This window comes from Podarcis erhardii, assembly GCF_964252035.2.
Source record: "Podarcis erhardii genome assembly, chromosome: 8".
Lineage (NCBI taxonomy): Eukaryota > Metazoa > Chordata > Lepidosauria > Squamata > Lacertidae > Podarcis > Podarcis erhardii.
Window position 1 is genome coordinate 82626980 of NC_138499.1, and position 19273 is coordinate 82646252.

The 19273-nt window shown below is 49.3% G+C and overlaps 1 protein-coding gene across 3 annotated transcripts; it reads right to left on the reverse strand.

The window, feature by feature from the left end:
- Window positions 1-367: 367 nt before the first annotated feature.
- IRX4 (iroquois homeobox 4) lies at window positions 368-19272 on the reverse strand. Of its 3 annotated transcripts, XM_081872791.1 has the most exons (6): window positions 18956-19272; window positions 9988-10153; window positions 8093-8344; window positions 6004-6110; window positions 2729-3042; window positions 368-1802 (listed from the first exon to the last, which is right to left on the reverse strand). In XM_081872791.1, the coding sequence occupies exons 2-6, from the start codon at window positions 10030-10032 to the stop codon at window positions 1039-1041; spliced, it is 1482 nt and encodes a 493-aa protein (XP_081728917.1). In that variant the 5' UTR covers window positions 10033-10153; window positions 18956-19272; the 3' UTR covers window positions 368-1038. The 3 variants fall into 3 exon arrangements, with proteins under 3 accessions (XP_081728917.1, XP_081728919.1, XP_081728918.1); XM_081872793.1 differs by lacking the exon at window positions 9988-10153; XM_081872792.1 differs by lacking the exon at window positions 18956-19272 and having other exon boundaries at window positions 9988-10700.
- Window position 19273: the final 1 nt, after the last annotated feature.

A 19273-nucleotide genomic window follows, 5' to 3' on the forward strand; every position in this document is an offset into this window, starting at 1 on the left:
GGTGGCCGGGTCTCAAGCTGGTTTAAGGTCCAGAACCACATCAGCGCCAAATGCACCGTTGATTTTAGAGGGGGCCGTTTTCCTCTCGTGGGTTCCTACTGAGGTCTCTACCACTCGGGAGTATGTCCCGGGTGTCGAAAGGGACGGGCTGCAAACGCACTTGCGCGTGGAAAAGAATGCCACCCAGGTGCGCAAGACTTTGATTTCCAAGAGTGCGCTCCGCCCTACATTTATTGACTGGGGAATTCCGTACATCTCCACGGGACGTGAAATAGACACGCGTCTTCCAACGCGTTTGGGACCCAGGCGTCGAAGCTCCACTTCCTACGCAGGCAACGCAAACAGACCACAAATCATAGGGTACCTCTGAGAGACAGACAATTTATTTGGAGTGAACATACCTTTTCGACATAGCTTATTTGTCAAGTTCAAATTCGGTGTGTGCGCGTGTGCGGGCAATGGTGTCAACTTGGTGGAAGAAGTGCTGTTTTTTCGTGGGTGAGATGCTAACGATGAGAAGGGGAGGGCGGGGTGGGTGGGTAGGGAAGTTCGAAGAAGAAACTAAAATTGGCATGCCACAAATCAATTTTTTTTTTTTGTTTTAGAAAAAGGAAAAAAAGGGAGGGGGGAAACAGAATAGACAAACAACTCCCTCCCCAGGAAGCTGAATTCGAATCTCGCGCCTGGTAAACTTTGCAAGGTAAACGCAGAAGGACGCCTCTATAAACTAGTGGAACGTGCTATGGACTTAAATAACCGTGAAGACATTGATCCCTTAAGGCTGCAGCCAAGTGACAGTCTTTTCGTTCTCTCTCCTTATACCAGAAACTTTTAAAATCCTTGCTCGGTTTTTGCGACGGAAAAAACGTCTCTGGTTTGGAACGGAAACTCTCTCCAAGTCTCTCTCTCTGCGTGTGTCTCTCCACCTCCCGCCGCTCAGTCCCTCGGGGCCCAGCCTGTCTGCCCCCCCCCCATTCCACCGTCTTGCCTCCCTCCCCCGGCCTGTCCCAGGGAGGCGGACGGGGCGGGCGTCGGTCGTTAGGAGCAGAACATTTTGCTGCCTGCTTTGGGGAAAGCCAGAAAGTCTTTGCCAGAGTCCTGGGGCGCAGCCAGGCCTGCCAGCTGCCCTTTGAGCACGGCGGTGGCGCCGCCGCCCAGCGAGCGCCCCAGGGCCCCCGTCTCCAAGAGGGAGCCTTTGGTGGTAGCCCAAGACACTGCGGTGCTGCTCAAGGCCTGGTTCAAAGTACTGTGCCGGAAGAGCGGGTCGTGGAACACGCCGTCAACCCAGTTCCTGAGGTTGGTGACGGGGGAATCCTTCGGGTGCCTCTCCAAGACGCCCCCAGCCGTCGGGGCCGGCGCGGCGCTAGAGGCACTGGACGCCCCCTGCTGGCGCTTCAGCATGCACGACGGGTACTCGGCCTGGTTGAGCGAGGTGGCCGTGTGCGCCAGGGACCAAATCCTCGGCTTGCTGGACGCCTCCAGGAGCTGCTGCTGCTGCTGGTAACACGGCTTGGCCTCGCAGCTCCTCTGCCGCGCGCTCAGCAGCTCCGCTGCCTCGCAGCCCTCCGCGCCCGCCGTCGGGTCCTTGAGGCAGCTCTTTGCCCGCTCGAGGGGGCTTTCCAGCGGGGCGGCGCCGGCGCCCAAGGAAGAGGGATCCTTGCAGGCCTCGGTGGCGCACGCTTCCCCCTCCGCGTGGCCGAAAGCCGCAGCCTTCAGCTCGCCCTCGGAGCTCTCCGACTCCAGCGGGTCGTAGTCGTCCAGGTCGCTGAGGCCCAACTCTTTGTCCTCCTTGCTGGCCGGCTCTGGGCAAAGGAGGGAAAGGAGGACACGTTACAAACGAGACGGGCAGGGCGCGGCAGATGCATTTGCAGTTGAGGTTCATTCTTGGCTAGTTGAGGTTCCTGCATTGCAGGGAGTTTATCTAGATAACCCACGGGGCTTACGATTCTGTGCAATGGCTTTAAAGGCGAGGACTCCTCCACCCATTCTCTGTCTGTATTTTGCTTCCCCTCACTCTTCACAACAGCTCTGTAGGATGCGCGGTTAACATTTTACTAATCGGAACCAGAAATGGGCAGTCACTTGTGTTGGGATGTGTATAGGGGGACGTGACCAGTTTATATAGGCTGCGCCCCTTTACCTGTCTTGCTGGACACAGTGGGCGTGGCTCTCACAGGGAGGATTTCCTGTAGACCCTGTGAGATCCAACTTCCCCTGTGTGTGCCTTTCTAGCAAGAACGCATTGTGGGTTGGGCTGCGTCGTAAACGTCCCTCAACTTACCCAAGGCAACCCAAGCACTGCATGCCTTCCAAAGGTTTCGAAACCCAAATGAAATGCCGGTGTTGCCCTCAGGCCTAGCAAAACAAGCGACGCGCTTTTCTAGACGAGGAAGCAAACCTTTCTAAGGTTTTTGGTCGGGTGGGAAACCGTTGCAAAGCCCAGCAGGCGCACCCCTCATTTGACAGCCCCCTTCCCCTGTCAAAGCAGAGCAGACTCAGAAGGGACACTGGCCGCCTCAAGACATTCTCTCGAAATCCCCAAAGCAGCTCAACTGCAAATCCAGAAGCCTCTTTATTGCATTAAAGGCAACACACCCATACTTTTTGTCTCCTGGACTCCCAACACCCATCGCCCTCCCCGTGTGCCCAGTATCCTTGTCCCAGAGAAGGGCGACAGGCCTAAGATAGTTCCTGCCTCCAATAAACGGCTAAGAGACTTGGAAGATACCCTCGAGTTTCTCATTCTTCAAGCTCTCCCCTTGACCCTCTCCCTCGTCCTCGTCTTCGTAGGGTCTCTTTTCGTCCGCACACTTGTTCCTGGGGGGCCAGGTCATCTTGTTCTCCTTCTTGAGCCTCCTCCTGGCGTTGGCGAACCAGGTGGAGACCTGCGTGAGGGTCATCTTGGTGATGATGGCTAGCATGATCTTCTCGCCTTTGGTGGGGTAGGGGTTCTTGCGGTGCTCCTGCAGCCAGGCCTTCAGCGTGCTAGTGGTCTCCCGAGTGGCGTTTTTCCTCCGCGTCCCTCCATCCATGGTACCATATCTAGGGCGGGGGGAAGAGTGTCAGTGAAAATGCAGCGCCAACGAGCCGGAAGAAAGCACCACCCACATTGGTCTGATTCACCGACGCAATTCCATTTCCCGCGAGAAAGGGATCCTGGTATCCGAGGTTCACCTTTAAATATTTCCTCTCTTTCTACAAAACCCAGAACGCGCTGGTCTTAGCAGGAAAACGGTTCAACTTGGTTAAGCCAAGCAGCTAGAAAGACGGAGCGTTTGGATACACAATTGGTGATTAACAGGACCTTAATCAGCTTGCTATCCTGCCTATACTTACTTGGGAGTAAATCCCCCCTTGAAAATGGGGTCGTACAGTTAATCTTGGGATGATCACCTCGATCATGGATAGAGTCTTTGGGACTTGCCTCGCTAATAACTTACTCGGGGCAAGACCAATGTACACCTGATCTAAATCGGGAGTATAGAGAGCCTCAAAACAAGGACACTCGGGCTGCTGAAAAGCGTGCTGCGGGTCTTGTACCCGCTTCCTCTGAAGTGAGTCCCGGTGACTTCTGAGTTTGCACCGGATTGCAGCCTGAAAGCATGTCTACTTCAGAAGGCAAACAGCCGCCCTTGAGAGTTATCCAAAATTCAACTCCTGCAAAATGGATATGCTAAAATAATATTTTTTAAAAAAGTCTACTCTTGCTCCAGCGCTCTGAGAGAGTCCACCGAAGTAACCTCAGGGCGCAGTTATTAATAAAAGTATTTATTTTATTATTAGTAAATTTCTCTCCTACCCATTCCATATATATATGCTGCACAAGACACTGGGCTATACCTGAATATTTAATGCACATCATCTAAGGAAAGGTCATCAGCACCCAGTGGGCTTGAAAGGTTGGAACAGCGTAAGGAGGAATCTTGGTGTGTGTGTTTTAAAGCAATAACCGCACCAAAGGTTTAAAAAAAGAAGAAGAAATATAAAATTGTTCGGCACATTTGTAAACGTGGTGGGGGAGTGACAAAAAGCGGCCCCCAACCTGCCCATGTAAAAGTAAAAAGAGAAGCCAGTAGATGAGTGAAACCAACCAAACGATGAGTGAAACCAACCAAACGATGAGTGAAAGGCCAACGTGACGTCTTGCTCGTGTGAACGAACCATCGCGAGCTCAACAGAGGCAGGACTTCCTGGCACCTTAAACGCCGTGTTGTTAAACGGGTCCAATTTATACTTATAACAAAGGCTGGATCATCTGAGGTTGGCTACGTCAGGGGTTAAAGAGTCGTCAAAAATAGAAGTCTCGGAAAGGACTTCCCTATCATCTTCACAGTGTTTTTCAGCAGAGTCGGTTTCATGCATTCAGATCCCAGTTAATGAAGTGTGCCCTACTCAAGCAGAGAGAAAGGATGCGCGTGCACGTGTGATGTAGCCCGTGGAAGCCAGTCGGGAAGAGAGTATTTGTGATTAAATCCATACGGATCTATTGCTGTGATAGGGCAGATCCTATCGCATAGATCGAGCGCTAAGTCAACCACAGCGCTTTCCTACTATCCCTGGACAATATCCACCAGGGATGCTATACTTGAAAACGCTAGAGGATAAAACGCCAATGATAGGAGTAAGTCGCTCGTGTGACTTCGCCTTGCCTTCAGATTTATTGTGTTCCGCCAGTGAAGGCGCGTGTCTTCCTTTCTCACTTTGTAATTTTGGTTTCAAAGCCCACCATTGGACTTCCGCATGTGCAGAACTAGACTGTATCCTGTGGAAAGCGGAGGCGTGCGAATGAAATGGCACATGGGAGCTAATTGAGATCGACTCCGTGAAACTCTTTCATCAGGGAAACCTCTCCAACCCCCCTCCCCGCGCCTGACTACAAATCCCATCAGCTCAGGCAAGCATAGCCACTGACCAGCGATGATGGGAGTTTAGCAACATCTGAAGCAGTTTCCCAAAGTTGGGTCCCCAGCTGTTTTTTTGGACTACAAGTCCCATCATTCCTGACCATTGATCCTGCTAGCTAGGGATGATGGGAGTTGTAGTCCCAAAACAGCTGGCGCCCTAACTTTGGGAAACCCTGATCTGGAGGACCAAAAGTTCTCCACACCTGATTAAGATCAAGGATGGAGAAGAGGCTTTCCCCAACCGGATGACCTATAGTTGTTGTTGAACTACAACTCCCATTATCGAGTTGGCCGGGCTGGCTGACGCTGATGGGAATTGGAGTTCAACAGAGTGGAGTGCCGCAGGCAAATCCGCTTACTCCTTCGTAAAACGGATCGGGTCACAGTATCGGTCTCCATTACTCAATGAGGACTTGCTTCCAAAGAAATATAGCGAGGAGAGGAGGGGTGTCATTCAGATTAAGATCGATGAAAGAGGTCAAAAGGAAAGCTTTTGCATTCTCTGTGGGCTCCTCCAAAACGAATCGGAGATTAGAGGTGTAAAACTAGCTCCGGATCAGTGCAGAAGAACGAAGAACAGGTTCGTTTCGTGCAGACAACACGGAAACATAACTTGTTATTGGCATTTATAGAGATAAAGAGCGGACGCCATTAAAGCTCCATTTAAACCCATTTCTTTCTTTCGGTAATGCGCTGGCTTTTAGGCGCCTTGGTTTCTCGCTGGAGTCAATGGGGTCTGAGCCGCTTCAGGGCAGGTTCACACGTGCACGCTACACCGATTCCTCGTGCCTGATTTGGTGAGCAGCCTCTGCTGAAAAGCACGCCCGTTCTCAAGGAGGCGCGCTTCGGTGCTTGCTTCGGATGCGTTCAGGATCCCGTCTTGCAAGCGCTCCATTGGTGAGATCAGAGATCATCTAACTCTGATAAAAGGGCGGCTTATTCTGGCCACACTCGTTTGCTACTGGTCCTTTGAGAAAAGCACAAGCTGAAGACGTTTCCTGATTAAGAAGCGCAACTAACCTCCTCTCCTCTCTCCCCCCCCATGGCCCCCACTGCCTTTTCCTGCCCCTCAATGAATGGCTGATGGTTTGTTTCTTACCTGTCATATTGATACTGACTGAGCGTGTGGTCGTATGGATAGTAAGCAGCCGCCTGGGTGATTCCCGCATGCGCAGATCCGCTCCCATCCTTCGAATCAAAGCTGTTCTGGAACATGAAAAGCAAAGGCGTCTTCTTATCAGCGTTCCCCTCCCCCACGGGCAGTGCGGGTGGGGGGGGGCAGGAGGGGAGACACGCGCAAATGGACACGTTTTTATTTATTTTTACAATGGAGAAACACATCGAGGAGCAAAAAATCCTCTAGCACATTTTCAAAGCTAAACAGGATCCGGCTTGATTTCAAATGGGATGGGAGGCCACGTGTTGAGATTCCTGCATCGTAGGGGGTTAGAATAGAATAGAATAGATGACTCTCGGGACCCTTCCGACTCGTCACTTCTGTGATTCTATCGGGGGGTTAAACTGTTTAAGCTGCAAACTTGGGCACAAGTCCCACTGAACTCAGTACAACTTACTTCTGAGTAGACTGGCATAGATTGTACTGTATTTCAGTATTTCTTCAATTCCTGTATACTGGACTTGCACTTAATTGGAGAGGAACACGAAGTTCCTTGTACTCTTGTCCACTGACTCAGTGTTAGCATCTCTTGGCCCGATTTGATGCGCGTTTACTCAGAGGAAACCTTATTTTCCTGCCATGCAATTTACTCACAGGAAAGCTGGTTTAGCCTCTGCAATCCACTGGAGTCCAGTGCTTTCCTTCATCCGCCTAAGAATGGTATTTTATGCACACTGGGCTCAAAGAACAAGTGACTAGGGATAAGCAAGGGCCAAATATCACCTAGAGCAGTGATGTCCAAACTTTTATTCAAACAGGGCCAGATTTGATGAAGTGAAGGGCCGTGAAAGCCGACCAAAGGGCCGACCGAAGTTGTTAACCTTTAGGATTGAAGTTGTTGAGCGTTTTTTTTAGGATTGGAGTTATTGAGGTGCGACTCAATAAACATACTTTCACAAAAAAGGGGGGGAAAGAGGGGGCAATTGGGACGATGAGACGTGACCTGTTTGCCACACAGGGAAGTATACAAAGAGTTAATTTCTTGACGCAGACATTTTATGCATAATTTTACATTTAAACATTCGGTGAGCAAACTCGAGTTCCTGTTCCAGTGACAACTCCAGACTCCTTTTCTTGGGTCAGTTTCAGTACACAGACAGAGATCAGCAATGCCACGATGTCTTAGCGTTTATCATTTATCTCTAATTAAGTAGTTGGATCGCAGAGATCACCAGACAATAGTTTCTCAGCGCTTATTACCGTCTATCTCTAATTACATAGTTGTAGGCTGATCTCCGTGTTGTTAGACACCTGAATTAGCAACGCCTATGATTGACTGAAGTTTCTCACAGCCCCGATTCATATTCACTTTGGATTAGCCCATGGCACATAGACAGGTTACATAGCCGTTGTCTAATTAAGCAACCCATGGCATTTTAAAGTCTCTGTGGATTATTTTTATTGTTTGGTACTACATTTTGTGTTTTTATATTGTAAGCCGCCCTGTGCTCCTCGGATGAAAGGTGGCATAGAAATTTAATAAATAAAATAAATCGGAAACATTTTGTAATCCCTCCAGGTTTAAACAAAACAAATTCCTTCCAGTAGCACCTTAAAGATGTGTATCTGAAGAAGTGTGCATGCACACGAAAGCTCATACCAAGAACTGACTTAGTTGGTCTTTAAGGTGCTACTGGAAGGAATTTGTTTTGTTTTGACTATGGCAGACCAACACGGCTACCTATCTGCCTCCAGGTTTACTTGTACTAGTGATACATCTCTAACTCTACACACACGTGGGGATGCACAACACACACACGTTGCTATTAAAAAGTGCATAACTAGAAATTAAGTCCCGCTTAACTTGATGAGGTTCACTCTCTTAGGGTCTCAGTCTGCCTTAATGTCCTTAGGGACTGGGTTGAGCTGTGAAGCTTCTAGCTAAGCTGCGACTCTCTCAGTTTGCTGACTTGGAAGAGCAAAAGTTCCTTGGTAATGGGGCAATGGGGTTTCCTTCTTGCCCAGTCAATGCGTTGAGGTGGAAGTCGTGCTCGCTGCGCAGAAGACTTACCAAGGAGTAGAAAGCCGACGCCTCCGTCCCGTAGGTCACGTAGTTGCCATAGCCTTGCGTGTTCGTGTAGGGACTCCCATAGACTCCCAGGGCAGCTGCCGAGTTGAGCTCGTGCCTGGCCGTGGCTAGCAGCCTGCTCTCGTACACGGGGCAATAGACGGGGGTCTGAGCCGAGGCTGCGGCCCCAGAGTCCGTGAGCGTCCTGCCGGTGGTCTCACAGCAAGTGGTCAAGGAGTTGGTGGTCATCAGGAACTAGGACGAGAGAAGACAGGGCAGTGATCTTAGAAGGGGCGGCTGACAGCCATGGCAACCAACAGGCCGATCTACCAACCAGTTCTAGCGAGGGTCATTTTTGGTCCCAAATCAGTGAGCTTTCACACAACCCACTGACTCCCGTGTCCATTGGTTTTAATGAGCATCTCTTCTTCACGTTAATTAATCCGGAGCAACCGCCACCCCCTCTATCCGACCTCACAAAGGGCACAAACTCGGGACAGCGCGGTCCATCCGTGTTATCACACAGAAACGCGCGACGAAACGGTCGTCTGCAACAGCCCAGTCACTTGCAGAATCCTCAGCTCCCAAGATGGAGGGGGGGCACCCAGGCCGAATAGCGGAAGGGAAAAGCAGTGGCTGCAATCCTATACACGTTTACCTGGGAGCAAGTCCCATTGTGCTCAATGGGGCTGACTTCCGAATAGACCTGCATGGGATTGCAACGTTAGTGATCTTAAATAAGTACCTTATATATTATGTTAAACCCAGTGGCTTAACTGGTTTGTGGATCGGGGAGAAATTTAAAGATCGGTTGGGGAGGGGGGGAACCTAGTTCCAGTTCACACTTGTCAACTAAGGAGAAAGAGAAAGAGAGAAAGAAAATACTTTTCAGTTTTTAATGCATTCTTCCGGCGAGCTAGACCGCTCACATTAACATTAATACATACATCCGTCTCGGTTCTAGAACACGTTTATTTCCGAGTAAAAGTACTGAGAATGTTAATGAAGTTTAATCCCAGATCCTTCGCGAGAGCTAATTGAACATTTGTTTTAACTGCAGATTCCAACACCCACTTCTGTCCCAGAAGTTCGGTCCTGCTCTCTTTTAAGGGTACGATCCAGAAAGGAGTTGAGCCGAGGCCTCAGCTGATACAGGGCCCCTGACTGCAGCGACCTCGCACCTCACCCAAGTTCCTGGTAAACGAAGTGGCCCGTGAATCTGGCTTGAACCGGCCAGTTGTTGGGGTTGTTGAATCGGCTTCCATCCACCCGCTTACTTCAGAGTAGGTCCGCGGACCCGGGGGAACGAGCTGCTTCCTTCTTATCCCTTGCCCCAATTCACCTCTGGGCAGTAAGTAAAACCCTCTGAGATCAATGAACACCTGAGATCTTTCCGTCCTTAGCGCGCTGCGGGAGTAATTTGTTGCAGGCTAGCTAGCACCCCTCTGAAACTAGAGACCTTCCAAATCTCAGGACGGGGCTCTCCAACCCAATCCTAAACGATACCCCGCCCCTTGACTCCAATTTAACTCCCCACCCCTCACTGTTAACATTCTCACTCTAGGTCAAGGTTCCTCCGAAGTAAGCCTCGATGAATCCAGGACAGGTGGACTTTCTAAACCAGTTCGTGGTTAGAGCACCGCAGAATTAGGATACCAAGGCGACAGTCTCCCTTTTACCTGGAAGTAAGTGCCTTTGGTTTCACGGAGGCCTTACTTCCGCGTAAAGATGGCAGTCACTGCTCTTGGGGAAGGGGGGGGGGTCATCCCTTCCTCCAGCCCCCAGTTGATCTGAAGCAGATTAGGTCCCTACAAAAGCGCCTCCCAGGAGATGGGAATTCTCCCGCGCGCCTTCACAGGGGAGGGCAGTAGATGCGATGGGAGTCCGGCAGGACTTACCTGGGGTGCAGACGAGTAGGGGTATCCGAACTGGGGGTAGGACATGGCCACGGGGGGCTCCCAGGCTCCAGGAACAACCAGGAGAGGCGCTGGATCCGCGGGCTCCGCAGGCTGCCTCGCTGTGCCGTGTGGCCCCGAGTGATGGATAATCCGAGCTTTCTAGGGGCTTAGAGGACCAAGCATAAAACCATCTTGAATTCATCTGCCTTGAACCTGAAACTATTTTTTAGTGTGTGTGTGTGTGTGTTGGGGGGGGGTGTCTTCCCTCCCCCGCACAACACACACACGCACACACACAACTCGCGATCTTAAAAAGATCTGCCTAGGCAGCGTGGCGCTTCTTCAACACGAACAACATAAAAGGCACGGTTGCTCTGAGGTTTCATGGGGGGAAATACATATTGTTGCCCACACACAGGCAGCGGCGGAGGGAGGGGAAGAGAACCACTCCTAGCTCAAACACACATGTCAAATCAAACATCTGACGTCAAGAAGAAGAAAAAACAAACCCTACAGAAACTGCCTCTCGCGCGCATATTTGTGTGCACCTTTGTGGTAGACCACGGCCTGGAATTTAAACCGAATACCCAGGATGAAAGTTTGTTTTCAAACGCCTCAGAGCACGCTGGCTGATCGCTATTTCAGGGAGTTCTCCTGCGCTGATAAGGAAAGCGAACCCCAAAGGTACAAAATGGCAAAACCCTGAGTTGTTCATAACTGCATCTCAGATATCAATAGTTTGGAGAGGGGAAATCAGTGTCGTCTCTCCCCCCCCCCCGAATCACTGAAGGGTGGTCAGCACTTTTAATTAGAAATTAATTAATGAGCAGCTGCCTGCTGCTTCCTCCCACTCCTCCCTGCCCTGCAGTCATCAGTCCCACTTACAAACGAGGCCGCTGGAAGGGCAGGCGCGCAAGCGAGGCTTTTAAATCAACAGTTGAAACGAGCTCCGGAGCTGACAGTCAAAGCACGTGGAGAAGGACGAAGCCCCGCCACCAAAGTGCACGTTAGGAAAGGGCAAGGAATGGGCATTTGCGCTGAACGGACATTATGTTAGACGTTTTAGGCTTTAAGAAACTTTTTGGGGTGGGGAGATATGGAAAACCAAAGTGAGGAGAGGCCACAACTTCAGGCCATTGAGTGGCAGGGGGAGAGTGATCTTCAAACTCAGGCCAGATCTGATTTGCAAAGCGAGAGTATCTCTCCATACTCAAAACAGCAGCTGACATTCATACAGCATTGTACAATCTTCGAACTACTTCGCATGCATTATCTCAGGAATCCTTACAAGAGCAATGCAAAACTGAGTGTTTCCAGGTACACACACACACACACACACACACACATATATATAAAATTGGGGCACAGGTCCAAATTTACATTAAAAATTGCATATGCTAACTTAAATGTCTATGTGCAGCTATAGACAGCAAAGTCAACTAATTTCTCATCCAAGCCACTCTAGTTTAAAAATCCAGTTAACTGGTACCCATTTCAGATGTGTTCCTCTTTAATTCATTTAAACAGTAGTAAAGTGAATTTCCCAACAGATCCTGCTTCAAATCAATTAAGCGCCCCTTCAGTTATCCCATTTCATTACTTCCAACTCATCTTAAGAGAAAGTCATCTTCAGCTGATGTAGTTCCCCAAATTTACACTCTTATACCTCGAATTAATGTCAATTAAGACCAACCCTTTCATTTCCCCCTGAATTTATTATCCACTGGCAACACTTCGGGGCATGGAGAAAAAGATCTGGAATCTGAGATACTTAGGCTCACCACTAGCTACAGCCTGGTCAGTATCCTGGTCTTGCAGTGCGGGACAGTTGCTGAGAGGGTGATTGGCCTAAAACCTCTTAGCAAGTTCATAGGGGAGGGGATTTTGTGGTTCACAGTCTGTGCTAAGGTAACTCTCAAACTCTCTCTTAATGGTTTTAATTTTTTGTTGTGTGGGAATATACAAGTTTTCTAGGTAGGTAGAATATGAAAACTAGTTCATATTTTTTTAATCAGGAGACTGATCAAAGAATACCACCCCAATTGTAGTTGTGATTTCCTGGAATAAATATGGCTTCCCATATTGTCAAGCCCTCTACGCTTCCTCTGGTGTGCCCTCTCTCACATGTCCAATGATCCCCTCAGATCTCTGACAGAGAAACAATAAATCAGCTTTGTCCCACCTGGCTTTCAGTCCTTAATTTAAGCCACATTTTCCTGAGTGGCAGCACAGAAATAGATGAAATAAACATCATTCCCTATCTGTATCATACAGATTCACTACCTGTGACCATCCAACTTCCATACAGTTTTATCAAACTGTGCCCCTTTCTCTCAATGTCCAGCTGGTATCCATTAGCTCCCCAGAATCCCACTGTCCAAGAGTCGCTAGTTTATATTATAACATGAAATCACAGAACAGCACCACCTCTCTTTAAAACAAACTCTGATATTTGACCAGAGATTCTGTTTGAGAGCAGAAGGCAGAGCTAGGCCTTTCCTTAGTACCTCCCTGTTCACACCTTTGGATTATCTCTGGCCAAGATACATTCACAACAAGCCATTTAAACTTCACATGAATTGGTCAAGAATAGTCATCCCTCCCACTTTTGAACTGGAAGAGAGGGGAGGGAGAAAAATCAACCTTTCCTGAAAGTATGCGTAAAGTGTTTAAGAGGTGGCTAATTTACTATGTGATCTGTGTATACACTCTTATTTCATTTTATGACTACAAATATAAGACTACATCAGAAAGTCATTTTCTTGGAGACTTATTAAACTGTAGATCTCAGATTTCTGCCAAAGCCTCTTGTTAGACCTTTTTATTCTACTAGGGAAGTTTAAGTGTTTAATGGGAGTGGTGCTTTAAATGTTTAATGAGAATGATATTTGGTCTTTCTTGATTTCTATCTCTCGTTGTTAGCCCAAGTCGCCAGCACCATCCCTGGAAGGAGCAATGCACATTTCATTGATGTTAGTAGCAAAACGCCAATTAATTTTAATGGAGCTGGAATTTCTGCAATGCTGAGTGCTGTCGAGGGCTCAAAGGCCCGCCCGCAATTCTTCGGGCAGGTCGGGATCTCTCATTCTCAGCGTGTGATCCTAAACATTTGGATCCTTCAAGACTTTTCTGTAGTCTTCCTTTTAAGTGAACTTACTGGCCTTAGCTGGAAAGAGCTAAATGCTCAGTAGGATGGTTTCAGATACTGCCATCAGTAAAGTGGGATTACAGAATACAATATTCTGGATGAAGGAACAAGGTAAAACCAGAAAGAATTTGGTACTTTAGAAGGTTCATCACAACGATGAAAACTGCATTCAAAAGGCAAATACGCTGCGAATGAAGTTTTGTTTGAACTCGCTTCCCATTTATGGAAGTCAGTTGCATGGAGGGTCAAGGAAGCCCTATGCAAAACCTATGAAAAGTATAGGACCCTATGCAAACTCTTGAGGGTTTGGCTAGGCTGAAGGTCTCTCTCTTTATCTCCCCAGGATATTTACCATCTGTCCCATTTACAGGGTAGGCCAGGATATAAATTCAGCAAAAATGTTCGCTTTGAAGACAGTTCCAGTGTGATTTACTTCCGGCATGTTTATTAATCCTAAAGGATTAATTTACTTATAGTATCACTCTACTTAAATTCTAGTTCTGACCATAAAACAGCAGGGGATGTCCAGCAGCAGCCATACTCAGGGTAGATAGAGCCTTAAGTCCACTGACTTCAATGGATCTACAATATGGCTGCCATTGGATATACCCAGGAAATCTATTTTTTGAAAGTAAGTGATTTCAGGGGGATGAGCAAAAATATTATTTTTAATCATTTTTTTGAAGGTGAGAGTGGACTGTTACCCTCCTTAGTAACTCCCGCTAAATTCAGAGGAGCTTTTACTTTGGGTTAAAAGAGAGAAGTTCTTATTAATAAGTTGGCATACCATTACTACTGGTTTCACGACCCCTATCAGTCCCCTTCACCTTGTCACCTTTATCTAGGCCTCTCCTGGAAAGTCCAGTACATATAATTTTCCTCTTGTGTATGTGTATGTGTTGGGGAGTGGGGAGGGTAGGGGATCTAGAAAAACCTCAATCTCTGAAAATCGGGCTACTCTGCCTAGAGAGGAACTTGCAGTGGGGAAGTTAGCCAGACCCAGGGCGGGCGAGTTTCTGTGCGCATTTGCGCGCGTGGAGAGGGGAGGGCAGCTGTGGCGGGGGAGGGAGGGATGAAAGGAGTGCAGACTTGCTCGGAGAGCTGCCTGGGTTCAGACATGTGAATAGCCCCAGGGTCACACTCTAATTAATGATGATGTTCCCTTCTTCTCCCCAGCTGGAAAACTTGGTGCCTCCCAGGGACGAATCTGCCCGCTCTGACAGCTCGATTGAGGGTGATGGATGACTATCTGGAGACCGCAGTACACCTAATATAATCATATCTGCTGCGTAATTGCTATAATTTACCGAGGCAAAGCCTTGGCTCTAGGACGAGCGCGTTAAAAGGCAGCAAAGGAGCTCAGCAGCCTCTTGAAAAGAGTGGGCCACCCTGAACCTAGTTTAAGCGCGTTTACCTAGGAGTAAGAGGCACAAGGGATGTATTCAGATTATCTGTGCTAGTTCCCTGGAACTTTGGTGAAACACTGGGCTCATCCATCCTGTCCTTTAATGTGGATAGTATGAGGGAAAGGAAAGTCTGGGAAAGCACTGATTTTGAGGAGAGCGTCATATGGACAGTGGAGAATGAACGGGTTGGAAACTTAACCAGTCACATTAAACGACAGGGCGGACGATCACCCCTTTCCACCCGCATTGTATGTTTACTCAAATGAATAGGCCCTACTTCTAAGGAACAGCCCAATTCCACGTGCGTGGTTTTTTAAACTGTAAAGCAAGTCCCACTATGGTTCGTCAGGAACTGAGACCAAACTGGGGAGGAAAGAGTTAACACCCCCCCCCCCCCAAGGCTTCTGCTATCTCTCTCCGCTCCGCCTGCGGCTTTTAAATGAAAATAAATACGTCTAGCACATGTCCAAACACAGATGTATCGCGCGCAATATGTGGGGTGTCCCACCCTCTAGTCCGCAAACAGGGTTGTGATCCTGCGCACGCTTGTCACGGAGTCAAGTCCACTTCTGGGAAGCTATGACCAGAGTTGCACTGTAAAGTTTATTTGGGTAGATCTGGAGGTCGCAACACACATTGGTGGAACTTTCGCGGAAGGAAGCATAAGACTGCAGCGGTTGTATAATATTTGCAGGGCGTATAAGCGTATCAGACCCCAGGAATCTCCGGCACGCAGATCACTTAAAGCGACTGAGCGGTTCATGGCGGCAGCTCCAGTAGTTTAGGGATCGCAGACGCTTTACAAATAAATGCATTGGGGGGCGGGGGGGGGCTGCTTCATGGGCAGGCTGTGACATTAATTTCTTCCCCCCACCGGCTGCATTTCTAAAACTGTTTCTCCTCCTCGTAGCCTGCCTGTAGTTGAAGAAGGAACCAGCCAACTGGATGGAGGAACCTCTTTCAGAAACGAAAGCCAAAGTTTGCAAGTACTTCATGGAGACTGGGGATGGTGGCAGCTGCAGGTCTAGCCAGGCTTACTCAGAAGGCACAACCCAGTCGATGAAAGTAACTCCTAAGGAATAAATCAGCTTTAGAGGCCGTGGTCCTAAACAGGATGCGATTCTGTGCTCGTTTACCTGGGAATAAGACTTACCGAAACTCAATGGGACTTACTTTCGAGTAGACCCGCTTTTTAAAAATAAATGATTGCACGAGGACCATCTCTGAAGATAAAGGAAACCCGAGAGCCACGCAGCCTATACATTGCAAGTATACAATACCAGGAGGTGGGGCGGGGGGTGTTTACTGCAACACGCAGGCGCGTCGCCCTCCAGGAGACGGGGGCGGGGTGCAGCCTCCCAGATCTCCAAAGGAGCTCAGCCTTAAACGTTGCAATTAGCTGACTGAAGCAGACAACTTTTACAGAGGATGGTGCAATGTTTTTTTTCTCCTCCCCCCCTCTTCCGCCAAACCGCAACGTTGCAAATCCATCTTCACACACACACACACACACGTCTTTTTCAAATACTCAAACAATTCCACCGGGATCACCCCGCACTGGCAGACGTAGCAAAGAAGTTTCTCGCCCGTTTCTGGATCCATAACATAGCGTCTCCACCATGATCCATGCCATCCTATCCCGCTTCTAGACGAAATTTCCTCCCTGGGACCCTTTGAACTGCAATCCTTTATCCACGATAAACGCAGCAAGTCTAGGATCGCGTTGTTGGTTAGGTGCTCAGTCGAAATCAATGCGTTTTTTCCTTCTTTTTTGGCTAGGGACTTCCATAACGTTCTACTACAAAGTCATGGTGGGTTGCTAACTACTCGCCCTCACCCTTGACTTCGGAGTAACCGCACGATCCGTGCTGATTGACTTGGGAATGTGTCTAATTGGGTGCAGTGGCGCACCCCTCCCCGCCCCCGGTAAGTATCCAACTTTAGGATTTCAACTTTAGGTTTGTATCCTGAAGCACGCTTCCTTGGAAGTTCAGGCGTTGCAATGAACGAGTCTCGCGCCCGAATAAACACGCGCAAGATCGGCACTGACTGGCTTCAACGCGCCTAATAGCAGGGTGCGTGGCTCCAGCTCCACACACTCAATCGGAAGTCAGCCCCCCAAGAACAAAGTGGGATCATGATTCCCTCGAGTCCCTGAAATAGTTCTCCCCCATACAGCCTAAGTTCCCCTCTCCTCCAGCAAACACCACGCCAAGCGCTGCCCTGTTTCCAGGCTCCTCATAAATCTCTGTGAGGGAGGTGAGTTTTCTCGCAAACGCCCCACTTTAGGAGGAAAGGCATTCTGATGAATTTCATTATTTCCCCATTCAAAGCTAGAAAGTAACGGTGTCCTAAAGACAGTCCCTGCGTTTAGCAGCGTACCTCGCTCACGAAGAGACCCAGGGACAGGAGTCTGAGCGCTATCCTGTGGAAAACAACAACTTTTGCGCATAAGGCAACAAGCTGACTTCTACACGTAACAGGGAGCAGCCAGAGCGAAGCCCTTCTTTTGCCAAAGAGACCACCCAGCGCAATCCTCATAACACATCTCCCAAAATCAGAACGAGTGGGTGCTATTTCTTGAAAAACAACAGCAGCAGAAGCAACAAATACGCAGCGTAGCAGAGCGAAGTGTGCAGCGTCTTCAGGGTTTAAATCTCTGCAGATTTTTTCATCGTTCTTCTCCAAGAAACTAAAGCCAATGTCTGGTTGGTTTGTTTTTTTAATCCTCCCCAAGAAAACTTGAAAGAAAGAGAAGTGCAGGAGCAGGCCTTCGCAGGTTAGGTAGCTGCTCTGATTGAGGTCGGCAGGAAATTGATCTGAACATAACCATCGGGTTATTTTTGCCCTAACTTTCTCTGCCTGAATGGCCCAGGACTAACCACTTCCTCTGGTTCCGAATTTACAGTTTCTCAAGACACCCCTGATAAGGAAAGATACCGCCGCATCTTCGCCCCCAACCCCTACAAACACCCCCCCCTCAACCAGCACCCAAAAGGCGAACAATCTAAGTTGAACTCCTGCGCATATTAACTTGGAGGCGAATCCCAAATAAAAGGAGTGGGACTTCCTCCCGTAAACAGGATTTGGATCGGGCCAGAAGGGTGTTAAAAGAATCTGGAGCCCGCGACCTTGGAAAAACCTTTCCCAACGCTTTGGACTTCGGAGCTAGCGGCGCTTCTCCAGCTTTCCTGTTTGTAAAATGGATGAAAAAGCGTAAACTAGAAAATTGAGGGTATCTCCTTGCCGGCGACCTCACCAAACCTGACACTGGACTTGCACTAGCCAGAGACCCGCAGAGGGTCTAGGATCAACCAGTGCGTGTGGACAAACTGGTTTTAGACAGGCGCCTGGCCAGACCTAACACAGAAGCCCCAACCCCCTATTTTCTCGCAAATATCCGCACGGACGTTTTTTGTCGTTTTATTCTCCCGGCCTGGCTAATAACCGAGGCGAATTTACTCCTGTAACCAACAACAACAAATCAATGGGATTCATTTGCCAATGTCTTTGGCTCCCCCCATTAAACCCCCCCTTTTCTTCGACTTACAGTAAGGAATCTGTGGCGCTTCTCCAAAAAACACCTCCCCAGAGGACCAGGTTAGAAGGAGGACCCACCCAGTTCTTGTCAGCGCCGAAATCTTTGCAGTCGTAGCCCAAAGCTGTGAAGCCGGAGATTTTAAAAGTGTGTCGTCGAACATGTGTAGAGTGCCTTGCAGTCACTCCTGAACCATGCACAACAACACGATTGGGATGGGCGGGGGGAGGTGACAGAGTTTTCGGGCTCGATTTCTAAGCAGCCCCACTTCTCAGGCTAGAAACTGTGTCTGAAATCCTATACCCACTTGGCTGTGAGTCCGCCGCGTTGAACTCCGTGGGACTTCCTACGCAGTAAACAAATACAGGATTTCACCGACCAGCGCGAGTTTACAGAAGCGATTTAAAGCAACCCCCCCCCCCCGCCAAACAGAGGAACTTTACACCCGCAGTTCCCTCATAGGGGTGCCCTCCCCACGCCTTCACGGTCCTCCAAGCTTGGGCTCCTTTTCCACGTCCACCAAACTTTCTTGGCCAACGCAGCCTCCCTGCCCAAAGTCTCCTAGAGCAACCAACCAAAGTTGCACTCTATGCATGACCGCGAAACCCTTTCCCTTTCCCCATCCCCGCGCCGAGAAAAGAAGAAGCATGTGTGTAAGGCGGCTTTCTCTTCAGCCCTAGGTAAACACTGCCCAAGCCGCATGATGGATCGCCCGTAGTTTCTCTTCCATAGGCAGCCCGAGATTTCCCAGCCGGCTGGCTGCAGAAGGCAGGCTATTGTTGGGGTGCGCGTGGATGGATGGAAGGATAGATGGGCGGAAAGGAAGCCGGGGTGCAAGTGCACCGCCAGCAAGGAAGTGCCTCTCTTTCTTGTTACCTGCAATCACGCCGGGCTGCGCCTAGGATCTCCTGGCGAGAGCTTGTCCATGGCAAAGGGTGGCCGCGTCTTTTCGCCTCGCTCGCAGCGGCTCGCTTTGGAGAGAGCAGCAGCCACAGCAGCGCGCTAATGGAGACATTGCTCAGTGTATGGAATACCTGACTGGAGTCAGTCCGACGAGTGAGTGCCTCCAGTCCCCAGGCGCCACAGTCACTTCACTAACCCCCTGCACCGGAGTGACGTTCGAGTGCAGAGCTGCGCTTACCGCGCGCCTTTTCCTCCTCCTGATTAACACTTTCCAACGCTGCCCTCGCTCGC